Source organism: Piliocolobus tephrosceles, chromosome 3 (assembly GCF_002776525.5).
Source record: "Piliocolobus tephrosceles isolate RC106 chromosome 3, ASM277652v3, whole genome shotgun sequence".
Taxonomy (NCBI): Eukaryota; Metazoa; Chordata; class Mammalia; order Primates; family Cercopithecidae; genus Piliocolobus; species Piliocolobus tephrosceles.
Window position 1 is genome coordinate 161,972,969 of NC_045436.1, and position 19,182 is coordinate 161,992,150.

Sequence of the window (19,182 nt, forward strand, 5' to 3'; positions counted from 1 at the left end):
CCGTAAACAGCGCTTGAGCTACTTTAAACTAGGCAGAGTTCATTTACGCAGTGTCTTTGGGTGTTTGGAATGGAAGTGCCACTGTCTGTTAGTTCTTGCCCACTTTATTGTTACCTGCAGCATTGTGGGCTACAGTAAAATTTGCTGATAAGCTGGTATTATGTATGAGTAGCTTTAAGATGCAGGATTGCTGTTTTGCTAGCTGGCTAACCTGAGGAAGATTGCTTTTGGAATCACCACAAAACATCTATCTCTGCCATTAATTGGATGGAATGCCGGCAATGCCATAATTCAGCTAGCGGGCTGTATTAAACATTGTTTGTCTTGCCATTCACTGTGAGTGAAAACGGAGCATTAAGGGGTACTTAAGAGAGTTGTGAGTACTGGGCATCAGCAATCAGTGGCAAATTAAGGTTTAAACCAGCTTATTTTTTTTTGTATTCACAGTAAAGGCGCTGTAGGGTCTTGTTAGTTACATGTTGCTGAGTAGGAACATTGAAATGTAGGAGAAATAAAATAAAAAGCTGCATAAATGTCATTTAGGAATTTTAAATGTAATTTTCTTTCCTTGTTCTGCAAACAATTATTCACAGCTCATAGATCTAGTACACTTAGACTGAACACTTCATTGAAAAATCCCATCTCTTCAGAAAACCTATATCCATTCTGATAAGGTTCAGTTCACTAATTTTAGTTTTCTTTATGCCTTGTTTTTAAGACTGAGAATTCATGGAGCAATAAAGCGAAGAGTATTTGTCAACAGCAAAAGCCACAAAGACGTCCCTGCTCGGAGCTTCTCAAATATCTGACCACAAACGATGACCCTCCTCACACCAAACCCACAGAGAACAGAAACAGCAGCAGAGACAAATGCACCTCCAAAAAGAAGTCCCACACACAATCGCAGTCTCAACATTTACAAGGTAGGCTGGGGACCAAAATGAGCTGTTGGCGAGGGCACTGGAAGCAAAGAAAGCACACGTAAGGTCGGAGAACACACCAACTTCTTGCTTCCGTCCCATCGGTGTCACTCTGTGGAAAGAGAATTCAGCACTTATTATAGAGCGGGGGAAGAAACCTTTGTTTGGACACAGGTTAAACATATTCTATTCAGCTGCTAGGCAGTCTAATTCACAAGCACTGAAAGACTCCTGAAATGTTAGCTAGGTGGGGAGGAATTGCAACATCACATGAGGTTTATATGAATCTCTGAATTGCTGAGATAATTGAGGTTTTGAACAAGCTTGGCTAACCAATTCATTATAGAGCTTTTATTTTTTCCCTTCCAGTAATGGAAAAAATGAGGCATCAGTGATTTGTTATATACACCTTAAGAAGTAGTAAATAGTGTTTATGCGGCCTCTCTTGATTACTAAGTACATTCCTTTTCTAATTCTTTTTCTTCTTTCTTATTGTCTCCTCCTCCTCCTCCTCTTCCCTGCCTCTCCTCCTCCTCCTTCTTCCTTCTTCTTCTTCTGTCTTCTTTCTCCTTCTCCTTCACCTCCTGCTCCTCCCCTTCCTCTTCTTCTTTCTCTTCCGCTCCTTCTTCTCCTTCCCCTACTCCTCTACAACCACATGCTATGCTCGCAGATTTTATTCTGTAAATAAAGATTGGAAAATTCCTGATTGTTTTCTTTCAGTTTAAGAAAGTGCCTAGATTAAACTAAACATCTGGGTTGATTTTTATTATCACCCTATATTGCTAGAGGAGGCTGATGCTTCTGAGGCAGATCCTGGTGATTTGGGGAAAACCTGTCTTGGCAGAGATACAATTTTCTGTCTTTTAGGCTCCTCCTTCTCAAAATGTTGTAGTCTTAGAAGCCCAAAGACCCCTTGAAATGGGCAGTTGATTTAAAACATGCCAGCTTCTACTTTAACCTTGTTGGTGGAAGTAGACGTATTATAACATATCAATTATAAGCATACACCTCTTTTTGTTTCACTTTCATTTTCCCAACTTCTTTTAACTGCAGAGTGGTAGACAGTGATCTCTGCTTTGAACCATGATTAATTCGTGTAGGTATGTTGTTATTGCTACTGATTCAATACGGATTTTTTTCCCAGTGTTTTGAATTTTCTTTCCTCTTCTCTACCACAGTATTAGCCCAGGATTTTCAGGAGCCTTCCTTTAATATTTTAAGTTGACTTTCCATTAGGCTTTCCCTGGTAGATACCTCAAATCCACTACCCATCACTTTCTGTCAGTTTGGGAAAATATATTTAGTGAAATGGACCACATTCTCATTGCTCCAGCTGGATCTTCCTCATAAGCACTACAACAGTTTTTTCTGGAGCAGAACCATGGTGCCATAGGCCTCGTTGGTCATGAAGGCCTCAGGTGAGGGGAAGCAGATGAGCTCGCTCTAGTGAGTGAACAAATGAATTTACCGGGCTACTCCTCACCCTGTCCTGGTCATGCATGCATTTAGTGGGGCCAAATTTAAAGTCCTTGTAATATGTGACCCAGCCTGGCAGCACATGTTTTAAAGTTTTTTTTTTTTTTCTGTTTTTATTTTTCTTTTAGTAAACTTTTACAAATCATGACAATGAAGAGTTAAATAGGCCTTTGGAGGAAATTTTCTTTAATTGAGACTGGCTGTATATGGTATATGTCTGTGGCAAGGCACAAAAGACTCACCCCAGACCAAAGTCTGTTGACAAACAGACAAAATCCTTTAGTTATGAAAGGCCTAAAAGAAATGAAACATGGCTGACAAGTAAGAACTAATACATGCTCAACTTCAGTAATTATTTGAATTATTATTTAAAATCAAAATGTGGAAAATACGTGAACAATTAGAGATAACTAGGAGGATCAATTGAAATTACCTTTCTTAAGGTGTTGTAATTTTTTCTCACTGAACTTCGTGTATGCTTTCCATAAAACATTTTGGAGGCAGGTTCTTTTCATTTCCTTAGCATGATCGTCTAGCCATGATTGTGTGTTGATGTCTCATTTATTTGTCCATTTATTCATGCATTCATCCAAATACCACAATCTACATGAAAAAGACACATTCCTGACTTCAAGGATCCTAGTAGTCTCTGGTCTACCAGTCAGTGGAACAGGGTGGATTAAACTCAATAAATCAAATCAATACTCCTCTAATGGTAGCATTAGAGAGTCTGGGTTTATTCAGGGATCAGATTCTGTATGTGGTTTGGAGACTGTCCCCTTCCTATGGCTCTCCTTTACTGTTTGCTTTTGGTCTCATTGACTTTGGCCTTACCTGTACCCAACAATCAGAATATGAGAGTCTTTCTTTGAGCATTTCAAATAGCCTATACTACCTCTTGAAAACCAGAATTTCAGTGACTGATTTTTAATGTACATTTATTATGTCACATAGCACATAGTTAATATCTGGTTATATTTTCTATGGAATTTGTATGAATTATCCTAATTATTAGTTGAGTATCATAAAACTTGGTAAAATTTCTTCATAAATGGATGATTTTTGAAAGACTTGTTATATTACACATACTCAAAAATTAATGTAAAATCAGCTCATTTATCTGTATAAATGAAAAACTGAATCAATCAATGTATCTAATTTGTTGAAGATATCATGAGCTTCATATCTCTGGATATACATTGAAAGATGATATACTATTCAACTGTGTAAATCTAAATCTATAAATTAAATATGTAAATACTATTTATCCAAGTAAAGTATCTAATTTCAGGTTATTTTGGACATGAATAATATTTTCACATTTCAAAACATTAATTGCTGGGGCTGATTAATTTACTTTAAAGTCTGTTGAATGCAATTTCTTTTGACAATAGGAGAAAGAAAACAGAATCTTGGCCAACTCTGTGAGTAACTATTTTATGGCCCTGAAAATACCACTTAGTATTGTTGGGTCTCAGTTTCTTCAGCCATAAGATAAGAAACTATTCTAAACACCTTTTTGGTTTTGACACTACGATTTCCATTACATAAACAACTACCACTTGACCTTTTGAAAGTAATTATTTTAATGAGAAAAAATTGACATAAACCTACATACACATAAGCATATGCTTATAGATAAGTATAGATATACATAATACATGAATGTATAGCATAAGTATGCCTCTCATCATATTTGCCCCTCCTTCTGTTCAAAATACAAGATTGCCATGGAGAAGCAATTGAAATTTTGGGTGAGAAGATTCTTCACCCTTCATTATTGGGAAATGCCACCTGTAGGAGGTAAGATTCAGGAAAGCACAAAAGGAGGTAGTTAGCATCTTTGCAAGTCAGTACACCTTTCAACTGATAAACATGGTATCTTTCTTTAGTCGTCTATCAGATTTGCGGATCTGAACCCCTTCTAAACCATCTGGGTCAATGCCCACAATTTGCCATCATCTCTCAATTAATTTTCAGTGAGTGGAATAGTTACTGCATGAGCTTTGGCCTCATAGAAATAACCTCTTATCAGGGCTAGATATAAAATTATACATTTTAGGAGTAAAATCAACTGAATATTCATAACGTTCTGTCGCCTTGTAGTTCCTCTGCTGTTTTCTTGTCTAAACAAACCGTGTACTGTATTCCAAATTAAAACAGAAAACATTATTTCTCTCTGATGGTATGATGCAAATTTTGTATCTGTAACAGGGAGGGTTCATTTTTGGAAAAATTCTGTTTTTGTATGTGTTTTTGAATGGTAGTTTACTGATGCAAACGCTATTTGGAATCTGTTTTAGCATAATGGACTTTTGTCTGACTTTGATTCAATATTCAGAGAATTCCTTAGTTTAGTATTTCAGTTTTCTGGTTGTTTTTCCAACTTGACTATTGTGGAAAGAAAAGAAATCTAAAAGACACTCAATATTACATAATTAGTTTTTTGTTTTTTGTTTTTTTTTCTTTAGCCAAACCAACAACTTTATCTCTTCCTCTGACCCCAGAGTCACCAAAGTAAGTATTAAGAAACGTAACCATTTTCAGAAAGGGAAGGGGGTTCTAATACATTTGGCTACAGCAACTCCATTTCAGTTTGTTTTTATAAATGTGCCATATCTTCCAGTGACCCCAAGGGTTCCCCATTTGAGAACAAGACTATTGAACGTACCTTAAGTGTGGAACTCTCTGGAACTGCAGGTAAGCCTTATATTTCACTTGGAACTTGTGTGTGTGTGTGTGTGTGGGGTGTGTGTGTAATTTCACTTGGAACTTGTGTGTGTGTGTGTGTGTGGGGTGTGTGTGTAATAAAATAATAGAGTGTACTGTCTGTGTGATTAATGAAATTAACAAAGAATACAAAATTGGATAAGAAGTTATCTGTAAATATTTCCAGTTGCTTATTTTTTTAAAAATCTAATAAAAAATACCGAAGCACTTTAAAAACTTAGACTAACTGAAGAGCTCTTAAGCAAACTTCTGAGTTGGTTGCAAATGGTGCCCTTGCACTGAGTGCTTTAAGTTTAGGTACCTGAACCCCACCAAAAAGTGAATCGTGGGATGTTTAAACAAGAAATTCTTTGGGTCTGACCATTGCTGATAAGATTAAAGGAACAGTACATTAAACAAGATGCTTTCAACCAGAACTATGGTGCCTACATCCACCGTGGTCATTGTTGCTACGTTTAATTTCACACTTTGAGTTTGCTAAATTACCTTCTTATGAAAGGCCTAATGCATGATTGCATCACTTGGTCAAGCAGTAGAGTAGTTAATTTCATGGTGTAGATAGATAGTATATGCGTGTGCAGACTCACACATGTGTACATATATACATATCTTTATAGGCATGCACACCTAGACACACAAATCCTTACTTATAAGCATATACTTAACATCGTTTCTTAAATACATACATAACACTATTTCTCAAATACATCATCACTTACATATATGTTTAGAAGTAGCTTTTGTGTGTATATATATTATATGTGGTAGAGACCTTCTTATCTGACCAGTGAGAACCAGCAATTGGTGGGTTTATTTAAAAAGTTGATTCAAACATATACTGTTTTATTTTACCTTTGCTTAAAACATAAAAATATACATTCAAATATTACAGTTTTGGTAGAAGATGGAGATCTTTACCTTGAGCTTATGTTTGCTATTTGGGGGTCTATCGATTCATCTTTCTTGCATAAATCACACTAATATATTATTATACAATACATATTATAGATGGTAGCCACTTTTTATTGCTTGCTCCTTGAAGGTCAAGATTAGAGACATTGGTATGGTAGTCTGAATTCTTTTAGATTTTTATAATTTTTCCAATAATTTCCAATTCCACCCATCCATAACTAATTTGATAACACTTCTTTTAGCAATGACCTTTTTTGAGTTCTTTTTTACAGGAATATTTTTCCACATTCACATTTCATTCATTTACAGGAGATTTTACCATCTTACATAATTTCAATCACCTGTACAATGCACATTAACTATTTAGTCTATTGGGGTACTGAGACATGCTGATAAGTAGCATGAAAGCAAATATTATTTATTGGATGTGTTCCACCACCTTCTAACAAAGGTAGGCCCAGAAGGCAGTTTTTAGTTCGTTGAGTGTGATTATAATAGCTGTACAGATATAAATTGGGGAAGCTGAAGTAAAGCCCAATTGCATTATGTAAGAGAAAGGATTTAGAGCTTTGGAAAGCAAGGAGATGAGGACATGAAAGATGCTGAATGAGGCTGGAAGGTAAAGTTTGGAACCTTCCTGGAGAATAATGTAAAGAGGAGATGGAGGGAGATTTGTTTTTTCTCTAGAGATATTGTGGGCTTGAAATGCCATGCAACATGTAATGTCTACAATTGTCATCTCCTCTAAAAACCTTCAGCAAAATTGGTCACTTAGTAGTGTTTGAAGATTATGACAAACACTAATTGTACCTAGAAAGAATCACAAAGGGAGAGAAAGAGTTGTCAAAGGGAAAACAGGGTAGCATAGCTTCAAGTTTAAATACATTGATTGACCAAAAGATTTTTTAAAAACGAGAAACTGCAAAGGCAGTTTAAAGGACTGACAGAAATACTTAGGCGATAGTATCATCCTAGTGAATGACAGAGGTGATCCATGGAAAGGAATGTGGAGGAAATTGAGCTCTCCATAGGCTAACCTGACTTGGGGAGCCTTCAGGGAAAACAACAACAACAAAATGCACAGATTTTGAAGCACAGGGGTGGAATGGAGAGAAGATGTTGATGGAGCAGAAGCAAGAAAGCAGGAAACCAAAGGGATACTCAAATGACGATGAATTTGGCAAGGACTGTAAAATCAATAAGGAGCTACAAGATGGCACACACACCTTCCCTCCTGGATCTTTTGATTGCTAAGACTCTTTTCTACATCCTTGACCTTTTCTACATCTCAGTTTCCTCCATTTTAAAGTCATATTCATAACTACTGATAAAATTGTCGACTCAAAAGACTAGAATATAGGTTGAAAAATAAAACTGCCAGTATGTAATCATTTTTGACACACAAAAATGGAATTTTATGTGGTTTGATCTGAAGTAAAACAGTTTATAAGCAGCAAAGCTTCAATTAAAAGTAGTGTATCAGGATTTTAAAGAGCAGACGGCATAGCTTGGTGAAGTTTACAAAACCTTGGCTTGGTGTTTGGACAAACCCAAGTTTAAATTCTGAATGTCCTCCCATCTGGTGTGTGGCCTTGGTCCATTTACTTAACCTCTGAAAGACTAGGATTCTTATGCATGATATGAAGATGATCACAATACCTACATCTCATTGGGTCAGTGTGAGGATTAAATGAGATAAAACATGAGTGCCCCTTATTATATAAGTGCTCAATAAATATTAGATATTTAATTACTAATTCTGATTAATCATTTGCAGTGGTCATTGTACCTTGCTTCTTATCTTTTCAACTTTTGACTGTCTTCACCTCTTCTCTTTTATTGCCCTTGCCGTGTATCCTCTTTGGCAATCTCATATATGAAGTTATTTATTCTTTCTCTGTGCTTCCCCAACCCCCCACTATTTTCACGTCAAATTGAACAAATACTGCTTTTGGTGTAAATATGGAATTTACCAAATCAAGGTAGAAAACTCACTGATTTGAGATTCTCTCAGCAACAGCTACTTCTATGCCTACAATTTCAGGCAATTAGGCGCTCTTTAAATAGGCACTTTACATACAGTATCTTCCTTACTCTCTGCCCATTTCATTGTTGAGGAAAGATTTATACGTTGACACAAGCTATATGATAGACCCTGGGTTCAAAGCAGGTCTGCCCGAAGAGAAATTATGTCTCTTTCCTGAAGTCTGAATTTTAAAGATAGTAATTGACATATGTTATGTTGAATAGGCTTCACTGCACTTGCCAAGTGTCATTGATTGGTACTGTCTGCCAGGAGCATTGTATTGAGAAAGGCTCTAAGGCCAAGTCTGTGCTCATGGGGAATGTCATGATCAATTAGTGATGTCTGCCACAGGTGCAGCAGGTGGGTGGCAAGGGTAGAAACAGCGTTCGTATTGGTAGTTTGTTGATCCTTGGTCTACAGACTTAATCGGTTTGATTGCAGCAGAAGTGACCCAAGCTTTGGCTCAGGCCTTCTGGTGTCTTCTTTTTCTTTACTCTCACAAATTTTAGTGAAATTTTCCAAATGTTTAAGTGGAAATGTAAAGAGTCAACAAAATTCTAAGACCTCCAGAATAATGCCTCTGCCCCATCTGCAGTGTCTTTGGGAAACAGGAGGGATGAGATAGGAAGTTTGCTTTATTAGGTATTGCCAGCTGGTCTGACTTCTTTGTGATTGTCCTAAACTGGCTCATTTTGGCTGATAAAAAAAACTCTTCTCTTTTACAGGTGTAAAAACTAATTTGATTTCAAAATAGCTGTTAGTAAAGCAAGATGAGAGAAAAGAGAATGATCTTTTGGCAGAAGGCATTTAAATCTATTGCATATGGAGATTTTCAGAGTGCTACACTTTTTTGTTTCTGAAATGGGAATGGCAAAGCAATGTCAGCTCAACAAGGTGACGGTTTTAACCACAGACACGAAGGAATTTGGGTAGGGACCAAAGTGACTGACCCCAAAATTTTATGTATATGTATATATAGTTTTTATTTGTTATTACTGTAAACATTGTAACAGCAGAACTATTTTATAACTGATAAAGAAAATGAGAAGAGCAAAAAATATAATCAGATGTCATCACCCTAAAACAAGTAGGACTTCATAGTTTTTTTTCTCCATTGATATATGTTTTTCCACATTATTTTCATCAGAGGGGACATGTGATTGTGTTAGTTATTTTTTACTTAATTTTTTCTCTAGGCTTTAATCAGCAGTCATTCTAAGTGTACTTTAGTAGACTCACCATAAAAACAACAACAAAACACTCATTAAACAATCTGTAACTACCACTTTTATGTTGAATTTTACATTGCCTTTTTGGACTCTCCATTTAAAAGTTCATTTTGCTGGAAAAATGTATTGACAAACAGCATAAATATTCACAAATGGCTGTAGCCTTTTGGCGTATATACTTCTTGTGTATGTGACGTATCTTTGGGAAAGTAGACCAAAGTAAAATATCAGTAGTTGTCGGTAGTTTTAAAAGGAAAACCATAGTATCAGAGAACTGGAAGGTGATTTTGACAGGTCACAGAATCTATTCCTGTGCTTCAAGAATCTAAGAAAGGGAGACCCAACAAATTCTCTTTACAGCCCATTCCAGTGCTTGCCAACTCTTACTGTCAGAGATTTCTTCCATATTTCAACCATATTCTTCATTTTCTATTTTTAATCTCATTCTTTTTGACCCAGTGTCTATAATGACAATTCCTTTGTTCCTAATTTTTCTTTTCTGGAAATGGTACCATCCTATTTCTTGTAAGCCAAGTACAGCAAAGGAATTTTCTCTCCCACATCAGCTTTGGGGTTTGGCAATAGCCACCTGAAATGCCAGGTTCTCCTTACTCATCCCCTATCCCAGCTCTCTGGGGAATTTACACAGGGGTCAATTAATGATATCTTCATCTTCCATTAGCAAGAGTTAGGGAATTAGGCATATGTCATAGGAATGTTCTGAAGCTTTTCTCCAAGGCCAGTTTGTTCCCCAGTAACCAGGGGTGATGGGAGAAATACTTAAAATGTACTGAAGGCAGGCCACTTCCAAATGGACTGAAGCCAGCCAGAGGACTAGCGGGGTCTCTTGGAGAACCTTCTGTGCCAAGTGTGAGCACTTCTGTTGCTGGGTCTTGTGGAGCTCCGTTGAGTCCTGGGGAAGTAGGTGCAGATGGAGAGAACACTAGAGCAGCTTTTATCAACTGAATATTTTAACAACTGCTTTAGAGGTAACGGTTGGTACTCAGTGAATATCAGCTTTCCCTCTGCACTCTTGACACCCACTCCAAATTCGTGAGGCCTGAAATATGTGAGTAGGACAAGTCACACACCTCTCTTTGCTCCGTTTTCCTATTTTGGTGTGTTTTAAAGCAACTTAGAATCTCATCTCCTGATTTTTTTTTTTCTTAAGTACCTGAATTGGCGTGCAACTTATGCAAAATCCCACTGTTAAACAAACTTGAAAGTAAGTTGCAGATTTTGCAGTAGATTCTGCAAAATGTTATAAACTACTAAAAAAAAAAAAAAGTCACTGGTGAATAGCACAGCACAAGAAACAGAGCCAGGGACTCACCATTTATCAGAGTCATTCAATTAAACAAACAAACCCAAAAGAAAACTCCTCCAAGAAAATCGTTTCATAGCAATAATGAAAAACAAAACAAAACTTGTCTGCCTTTTATTTTATTTTATTTTTTAATAAAAGGGCTGTTTAAAAAGATGACTGTAGAGTATGTACCACTTCTCCCAGATTTGCTGTGCAGAAGTGCATAAGTGTGAGTGATGTAGAGGTGCTTGTTTATTATGGAGCACATTTCAATGCAGTAATCATAAATATTGCTAAGGTTGTGCTCTGTTGAAATATGACCTACATACTCTTGATTGTTTGTGTTATGTGATTTGTCTGACACCCATTACATTCTGGGTAATAGCAGCCATTTGTTGCTCTGCACAGCAGGCTCTTTTGACAAAAGAAAATAGGCGGCAATAAAAAAGCTATAGTCTGAATTACATTCTGCACCGAGCTGCACTGCTGAGAGTTTGTGCAAGTGTGTTAACAATGCTCGGAACTGCCTCTTGTCAGCCTTCAGCCTGTAATGGCCATCTGTCCTCACATAAATCTGTCAAAACCTGCTAAGTTCAAGAGAGAGCACGGAATATACCTTGTACTGTCAACACCAAAATGTACACATTCCCCAGAAAATCAACACGCAGGAAATAATCCAGAGGTTATGGAAGGCATTAGCACTGTTGATTTGGGCTTGTGGCATGAAATCGAGAGTCCAGAGATTAGTGGGAAGATGAGCAAAAGTAGTGGCATCAAGGGATTGAGCACCGACCTCCCTCTTACTTCAGGGGGAAGGGTTTGGGTAGCGGAGGTGAGGCTAGAGAAATAACCACTAGTTCAGAGGCAGCAAGGGGTTGCCTGTCTCATCAGCAGCTCTGAAAAGTTTAACACTATGTTAAATGAAAACATACTCTTTGCACTTTTGTTTTGTTTTGTTTGGCTTTGGGTCTCAACTGTATCTGGAGATAGGCTTTCCATTAGGGAGGCACCTGGTGATAGGAAGTCTTGTCATCCGTGAGATTTCTCAATCTTGCTTTGAGATATTCTCTGGTTGGAGATGTTTCAGTAAACAATGAAGGCTTTAGGGCATTAGCCAAATTATTTTTCTCTCTCCATCTACTCATTAATCCTGAAATATCTTCCATTCAATAAGCAAGCATTACTTATTTGTTTCAACAAATGGTGCCAGCAGAAATGTACAGCCCTGATATTTTTACTCATGGGGCATATTTGATGGTCTCTGGGTGTTTCCATCAATTTTAAGCGTATATGCAGAAAAATATACTCATGTCAAATTTTAAAAAAGTGCCTTTTTATTAAAATCAATTGTGAAGTCGCTGGAGGCTGAGTCCCTGAAATAGCAGCATCTGGTGTCATATCCAGCACATAGTAGGTGTTCAACGAAGGTCTGTTCAATGGCCACAGGCCGTAATGTGTGACAGAGGTAAAAGGCTTTGTTTTTAACTCAAAGAAAGTACAATCAAGGTGTCGCCACTCCCCAGAGCAACTTGAGAACCAGTTATTTAAGCGATAATGAGCTTAAGTACTAGGACAAGGGTTTCGAATTTTCAAGACACAGAAGGATTTCTGTATCTGAAATCTCTAGATACCTGAGCTATTTTTAGAACCAGTCTCTCTTTAATAGTGGCCTAATTTGGTGTTCCTGAAGTTTAAAGTTTCTTTTTATAAATCTAAAATGTCTGTCAAAATATGTATACCTGAGAGTACAAAGTGGCATGCTGCAGACACGCTAGGGCTGGGGTTCTCCAGATGTGGTCTGTGAAGCATCTAATTACAAATGTTTACCCAGTATCCCAAGTAATTCTTGGACTGCTGAAATGTGAGACCCACTACTAAAGAAGAATCTAGAAAAATTAAAATTAGTAGAAAATAATAATGCAACAAATGTGCCCAAGCCACATTCTGCAAAGAGCTTATAATCGATTTGGAAAGACAAGACATAATTCACATTCAAAAAGAGATAAGCAAAAATGTATAGTTATATGTGATTGGTATCAAGAGAGGGATCCTGACAATAAATTTCTAAAGAAGTAAAAACTACCCTAACTTGGGGTGATCATGCAAAGATTTACGGAGTTGGATGTGAGGATGTTGAATGCCATTTCCTCCAATTCAAGGGCTATGTCGTTGGACAGATTTGATTGGTATTTACTCAGCAAAGAGAGATTATTTGTCATTATTTCTTTAAGTATCTTAGGGTCCTAGGAGGAATATTTGAGGGTGTGTTTTTTTTTTTTTTTTTTTTTTTTTTTTTTTTGCTGGGTATTGCAAGTGGTTATTGAAGGTAGCATGTAGAAGAAATCAGTATGCATTAATAAGGTAGTGCAATAGGTAAATAAAACAAGTGAAAACAGAGAGAAAAAGAGAAGATCAACCAAATAGGAATTTCTTAGATTGAGTAAAAGACATACTCATCTATGAGAGAGGAAACAAGAGTTGATTGTGCCTCAGTGGCACCGATGTTTCATTCAGTCATATAAGTCACTCCCTTTGCTACAGCAAAGAGAGGGACAAAGAGCCATCCAAGAGAAGCTGCCAACAAAGGGAAGCCTTTTTGAGACTCAGGTGTGACCATGAATGGAGTACAGTGTCCCATTCGCTTTGTGCTTGCATTTCTCTATCTTTCTGAACTTTTCTGGGTTGGAACTCCAAAGTCAAACCACCTTACATTTGTATACCTTTTCTTCTCTCAGAGAGAATTAGCTTTGAATAATAAAAGTTGCCAAATATTGGTGTAAAATATTTCACTTTAGAGAAAACATTCATTCTTTCCATTTCTTTATTATAAAATAGGAGAGTGAGGCAGCATCTTCCTGTTCATATCAAAATTTCATTGTGGCTTTTTGTGACCTACGTGGCTCTTGGTATATATGTGTGTGTGTGTGCGTGCGTGCGTGTGTGTGTGTCTGTGTTTTCTTATTTTTTTCAGCAAGGTAGCATTTTTTTTCCTTGAAACTTGCCTTAAATCTAACCGCATACTTGTTAGCAGACTTGAAGTTCTTTTTGCTGAATAGTGTTCACCCCGCCTCCTAAATAAAAAGTGTATTGGAAACTAAAATGCTCCCTTGTAAGCAGAAAGTCATTTGAACTCCAGCCTGCCCTTCTTCAAAGTTCCTTGGACTCTGGAGCCACTTGACAATGATTCTTCCTCGGCACAAAGGGATGAGTAGGACTTATTCAGGGGGTAAACTCAACAGAGGGAACTACTATGCTTCACGGACTCTCCCACAGTGGTTTCTGATGAAATGTTCTGCTCTCCTATAGAAAAGCAGAAGGAGCAACAACTGATGGCTGTTCCTCTTTCTTCCTTTTTATTTATTTAATTAGTTAGCTGCTGAAGCTTGGCTGAGTTTCAGTCCCTCGGTCTCATAACCCTCCCTTATGTGGTGCTCTATATAAAATGGTCGGCTGGTACTGCGATATTTAGTGTTACTGTTCACTTAGGTTTCTGTTGCAGAACCATATTTTAGACAGAATGTATTAGTTATGCTTACAAGAATGTATTATGCCTACATTAGCCATGGTTTACTAGGTTAATGAACTGTGGCGACAAAGAATCACTGCCGTTAAGTTGTAGAGTTGCTCTAGGTCCCTGCATTTGGCTGTCGTATTTCACTGAACTTACTTTGAAGTTGTCATCTCATCTTTTGTTTTGTTTTGTTTTAAGTTGGTTAATTCCTTGGCTCCAAGAGTAGATTCTCTTGATTGGACAAAGACCCCTGAGCTGCTTGCATCCTCCACAATGTTCTTTGCAGACAAATGCTACTAAGGCTATTCTGTGATTCTTCAGTCCCACTTCGTTAATTATCCATAAAGCAGCCCATACAATCCCCTTGACAATGCAAGCTTTGGTAATAATGCCTAGTTCCGTGCAGGTCAGGGGTGATGCGTTCATGTTTTCTGGGAAGCAGGATTTGTTAGCGCTGGTGTTTGAAATACAAAAGATCACAGCTCTGCCTCCTGTTCAGCACTGTAGATCCATCTTTTCTTGGTGACAGAGGCTTAGGGGATGAGTCAGTCTTTCAGGCCTTGTCATGAAATTAGTTTCCTTCTTCTGCACTCAGTTTAAACCCTTGTTTGAAATCTTGGAAAATTTAGAAACGTGTCTTGGCATTTAAGAACATTATCTCTGTCTCTTTTCTCTTTCTCTCTCTCTCTTTTTTTTTTTTAATTTTTGCCTTAGGCCTAACTCCACCCACCACTCCTCCTCATAAAGCCAACCAAGATAACCCTTTTAGGGCTTCTCCAAAGCTGAAGTCCTCTTGCAAGACTGTGGTGCCACCACCATCAAAGAAGCCCCGGTACAGTGAGTCTTCTGGTACACAAGGCAATAACTCCACCAAGAAAGGGCCGGAGCAATCCGAGTTGTATGCACAACTCAGCAAGTCCTCAATGCTCACTGGTGGACACGAGGAAAGGAAGACCAAGCGGCACAGTCTGCGGCTGTTTGGTGACCATGACTATTGCCAGTCAATTAATTCCAAAACGGAAATACTCATTAATATATCACAGGAGCTCCAAGACTCTAGACAACTAGAAAATAAAGATGTCTCCTCTGATTGGCAGGGGCAGATTTGTTCTTCCACAGATTCAGACCAGTGCTACCTGAGAGAGACTTTGGAGGCAAGCAAGCAGGTCTCTCCTTGCAGCACAAGAAAACAGCTCCAAGACCAGGAAATCCGAGCCGAGCTGAACAAGCACTTCGGTCATCCCAGTCAAGCTGTTTTTGACGACGAAGCAGACAAGACCAGTGAACTGAGGGACAGTGATTTCAGTAATGAACAATTCTCCAAACTACCTATGTTTATAAATTCAGGACTAGCCATGGATGGCCTGTTTGATGACAGCGAAGATGAAAGTGATAAACTGAGCTACCCTTGGGATGGCACGCAATCCTATTCATTGTTCAATGTGTCTCCTTCTTGCTCTTCTTTTAACTCTCCATGTAGAGATTCCGTGTCACCACCCAAATCCTTATTTTCTCAAAGACCCCAAAGGATGCGCTCTCGTTCAAGGTCCTTTTCTCGACACAGGTCGTGTTCCCGATCACCATATTCCAGGTCAAGATCAAGGTCCCCAGGCAGTAGATCCTCTTCAAGGTAAACCTTGGCGAAACCCTAATAACACACAAGGTGTTCCTAGGAAGTAAACAAAATAAAATACAAATAAAAATTTGAAATCTGTAGCCATTCCGGCCCCTGACCACTGAAGTTCTGGCGCTGCCGGAACTAATGAGAATGATGTTACACTCACATCTCTCTCCATGTTCTCTTAAATCTGTCAGCTCTGAGCACAGTGCCTTGAGCCAGTCCTATCAGAGAGAGTAATTTGTTAAGAAACTTGCTCATCTAACTTTTTCCATTACCTGGAGAGCTGCCCTGTGCCAGGATAGTGGAGATCCATGCAAGATAAAGCTGACAGTGTACCAGACCTGGTGCTCAGTGTTAACATCAATAAGAGACGCTGAGAGAGAGCACATCACTCCCAGCCCTCTAAGCTGACTAGCTGATCACAAACTGTCACTGGGAAATCTCACTAGTAGCTGGGAAGAAAAAGCCAGTCTCTGTAACACAGTGTCCCAGAGGATGCTCCACAGTGCCGATAAACTTGGGTTAAGTGGCAGTTGCAAATGCCCTTTTTGTTTTTCTCTTCTGTCACAGATCCTGCTATTACTATGAGTCAAGCCACTACAGACACCGCATGCACCGAAATTCTCCCTTGTATGTGAGATCACGTTCAAGATCGCCCTACAGCCTTCGGCCCAGGTAATGAGGCATGTCATTTTCTTTCGGCTCCCTTTATCCCCTCCTTGAGATGACAAGATGTGCTCCAAAACCCTATACCCCTCCCCATATTATTATTCATTTTGCTTATGCAAATTGAGGTGGTTGACTTAGTGATGAAGTTATGTTTCCCAGGTATGACAGCTACGAGGAGTATCAGCACGAGAGGCTGAAGAGGGAAGAATATCGCAGAGAGTATGAGAAGCGAGAGTCTGAGAGGGCCAAACAAAGGGAGAGGCAGAGGCAGAAGGCAATTGTAAGTGGCCTGGAGCTCACTTTTATTTTAAAGTAGGGTTTCTTTTTTTTCTGTGTGCTTCTTTTGGTGATAGATTAGAAAATAAACAAAAGCTAAGTCTTTGTTAGTTTGTTAGAACAGGTCATTTTCAGCCTTTTGGCTTTAAAATACCTGTAAGTCTTCAGTCCCCGTTGACCTAACTTATTGGAAAACAAAATGTTTAAGTCAGTATATTTCTCACTCACAGTTTCATTTTGAAGTTCGTTACTGTTTTCACCTTCTGTTTTGAAAAATGGAGGGAGCAGATATTTTTTTTTCAGTCAGATATTGGTTCTTTCTGGTCACAGGGTGAGTTTTTCTTTCTGTTTCCTGTTACTTCTCTCTTTGAGTGGAAAATGAGGAGGGATTGCTATCTTGTTTCAGTTTTTGTCTTTTTGGCCAGCAGGAGACTTAAATTGTCCATGAAGAGACTGAGTTCATGTTGGATTTAAAAGAGGCAGGGGAGGAAGAGTTGCTAAGAAAGTCATCACTTCTGGCCGGGTGCAAAGGCTCACGCCTGTAATTCCAGCACTTTGGGAGGCCAAGGTGGTTGGATCACTTAAGGCCAGAAGTTTGAGACCAGTCTGGCCAACATAGGAAACAGGAAATAACATAGGAGACAGGAAACCTTGTCTGTACTAAAAATACACAAATTAGCCAGGCGTGGTGGCACATGCCTGTAATCCCAGCTACTCGGGAGGCTAAGGCAGAAGAATCGCTTGAACTGGGGAGGTAGAGGTTGCAATGAGCTGAGATTGCATCACTGAACTCCAGCCTGAGTGACAGAGTGAGACTCTATCTTGAAAAAAAAAATAGAAAGAAAGAAAGTCATCACCTTCTGTGTGATGGTCACCATCTAACTGGGTAGTTGACACACCCACATTTCGTACAAACTACTTTTCAGTGACATTTTATGGATTTCAGCACCACTTGCCAGGGGGTATTATATTCACTTGACATAGAGACAGTGCTGACCCTTCTGTGTAAAGATCCAAGTTATGTTATATTTGTTTGCTCTCTGAAGATCAGTACTCATTTTCAGCAACTGCTGACTAGTAGGTAGGCTTTATCCCAGCTCCCTACTGCTGTTTATCAGCCTAGACTTTGGATGGCAAAAATAAGGCAGTCCAGTTGTCAAAATCCAGCCCATGCCCGTGGCAGACATTCCTAATCGATAATGGAACTCTTTTCCATTGAGCCCCCTCAGAGCCTTATGATCTTTTCTGACATGGTGCTCTAGGGAACCATGACTAATCAATGAGATATAGCACTGCTTTTATTCAGTGCAGCTGCTGCCTGTCTGTGCTAGCCACTCAGAGTTAGCTCAGTGAAGATCAGCTTTTGACATATCTTGCATCTAAGCTAGCCAAGGCTTAGGGAAATGATTTTTGACTGTAAAGGTTAGATTTATATGTTATCTTTAAGAAAACTCACTAACATCAACACAATTTTGCAAAACCTATATAAAAGAGCTGACTAATGGAATCAAAATCAAGCATTGGCCAACAGTTATCAGCTGGAGGATAAAGGTTAAATGAGAGATTTGCTCAACACAGGCATTTAAGGAGAAAGAAGGGAGAAGTAATTGAACACTTGGGCCAAAGTTTTGGAGGATTTGCTGCCATTTAACTTTGAATCTACCTAAGACTGAATCAAAGGCATTTTGCAAATTACAACAATTTGCCACATTTTTCTCAACTTCCAAATGAGCAGTGATATTAAGATTTGCCAAAGTGTCATTAGTTAACACTTATGAAGACTAATGAAAATTAAAATTCAATTTTTCTAATGTCACTATATTTAATTAATGGTGTATTCAATAATTATAATAATTCACATTTATATAGTGCCATATAATTTACAAAGCCTTTTAATATGGCACATTATAATCATTACAAAAGAAAATCATGCTGAGCAAGCATGTAGGAAAATGACTATTTTGGTGTTTGCAAATTTATATTTTATAAAATCCTCCATTTTTCCCCCAAAAATAGGACATTAAAGAGAAAGATTAATAGTTTCATCATAAATTTGCTTATATGGCCAAGACACAACATAGTTGTAACTAAAGCCAGATTAATATTTTAATCAAAAGTATGTAAATAAATGACGTGTATTTATTTTATGCCTTCTAAAGATGATTAAGTGCCAGATATTAACAAAGAAAGGAAAGGAGGTATCTTTTTTGTTGCTAGTTTGACCATTTACAAATAGAGCAAGTAGTGTCATTGGTCTAGATGAAACAAAAGCACCCTGAGGGTGACCAGCCTCAGCTTGGAAGCAGATGCTACCCTGTTTTCCCTTTGTGTTACAAATATTGACTAGTTCCTCTGTTAATTCTTAGATGAAAATAATCTGTATCAATTCTCTTCCAAAGCACACTTGTAATACAAGTGTCAACTTGGTTTGTATTAAATCATTTTACATTAACTAGACATCTGTGAGAATTTTGACTTTAAAGTTCATTTTTATTTTTGCAAAGTT

The 19,182-nt window shown here is 38.2% G+C and overlaps 1 protein-coding gene across 7 annotated transcripts in view; it reads left to right on the forward strand.

Moving 5' to 3' along the window:
- PPARGC1A (PPARG coactivator 1 alpha) overlaps positions 1–19,182 on the forward strand; it is a 685,332-nt gene that overhangs the window by 647,934 nt on the left and 18,216 nt on the right. For all 7 annotated transcript variants that reach the window (XM_023223057.2, XM_023223062.2, XM_023223060.2 and 4 more), the window contains 6 exons: positions 719–923; positions 4,868–4,913; positions 5,023–5,096; positions 14,825–15,740; positions 16,302–16,406; positions 16,560–16,680. In XM_023223057.2, the coding sequence (XP_023078825.1) occupies positions 719–923; positions 4,868–4,913; positions 5,023–5,096; positions 14,825–15,740; positions 16,302–16,406; positions 16,560–16,680 (1,467 nt within the window). The remainder of the gene's footprint in view (positions 1–718; positions 924–4,867; positions 4,914–5,022; positions 5,097–14,824; positions 15,741–16,301; positions 16,407–16,559; positions 16,681–19,182) is intronic.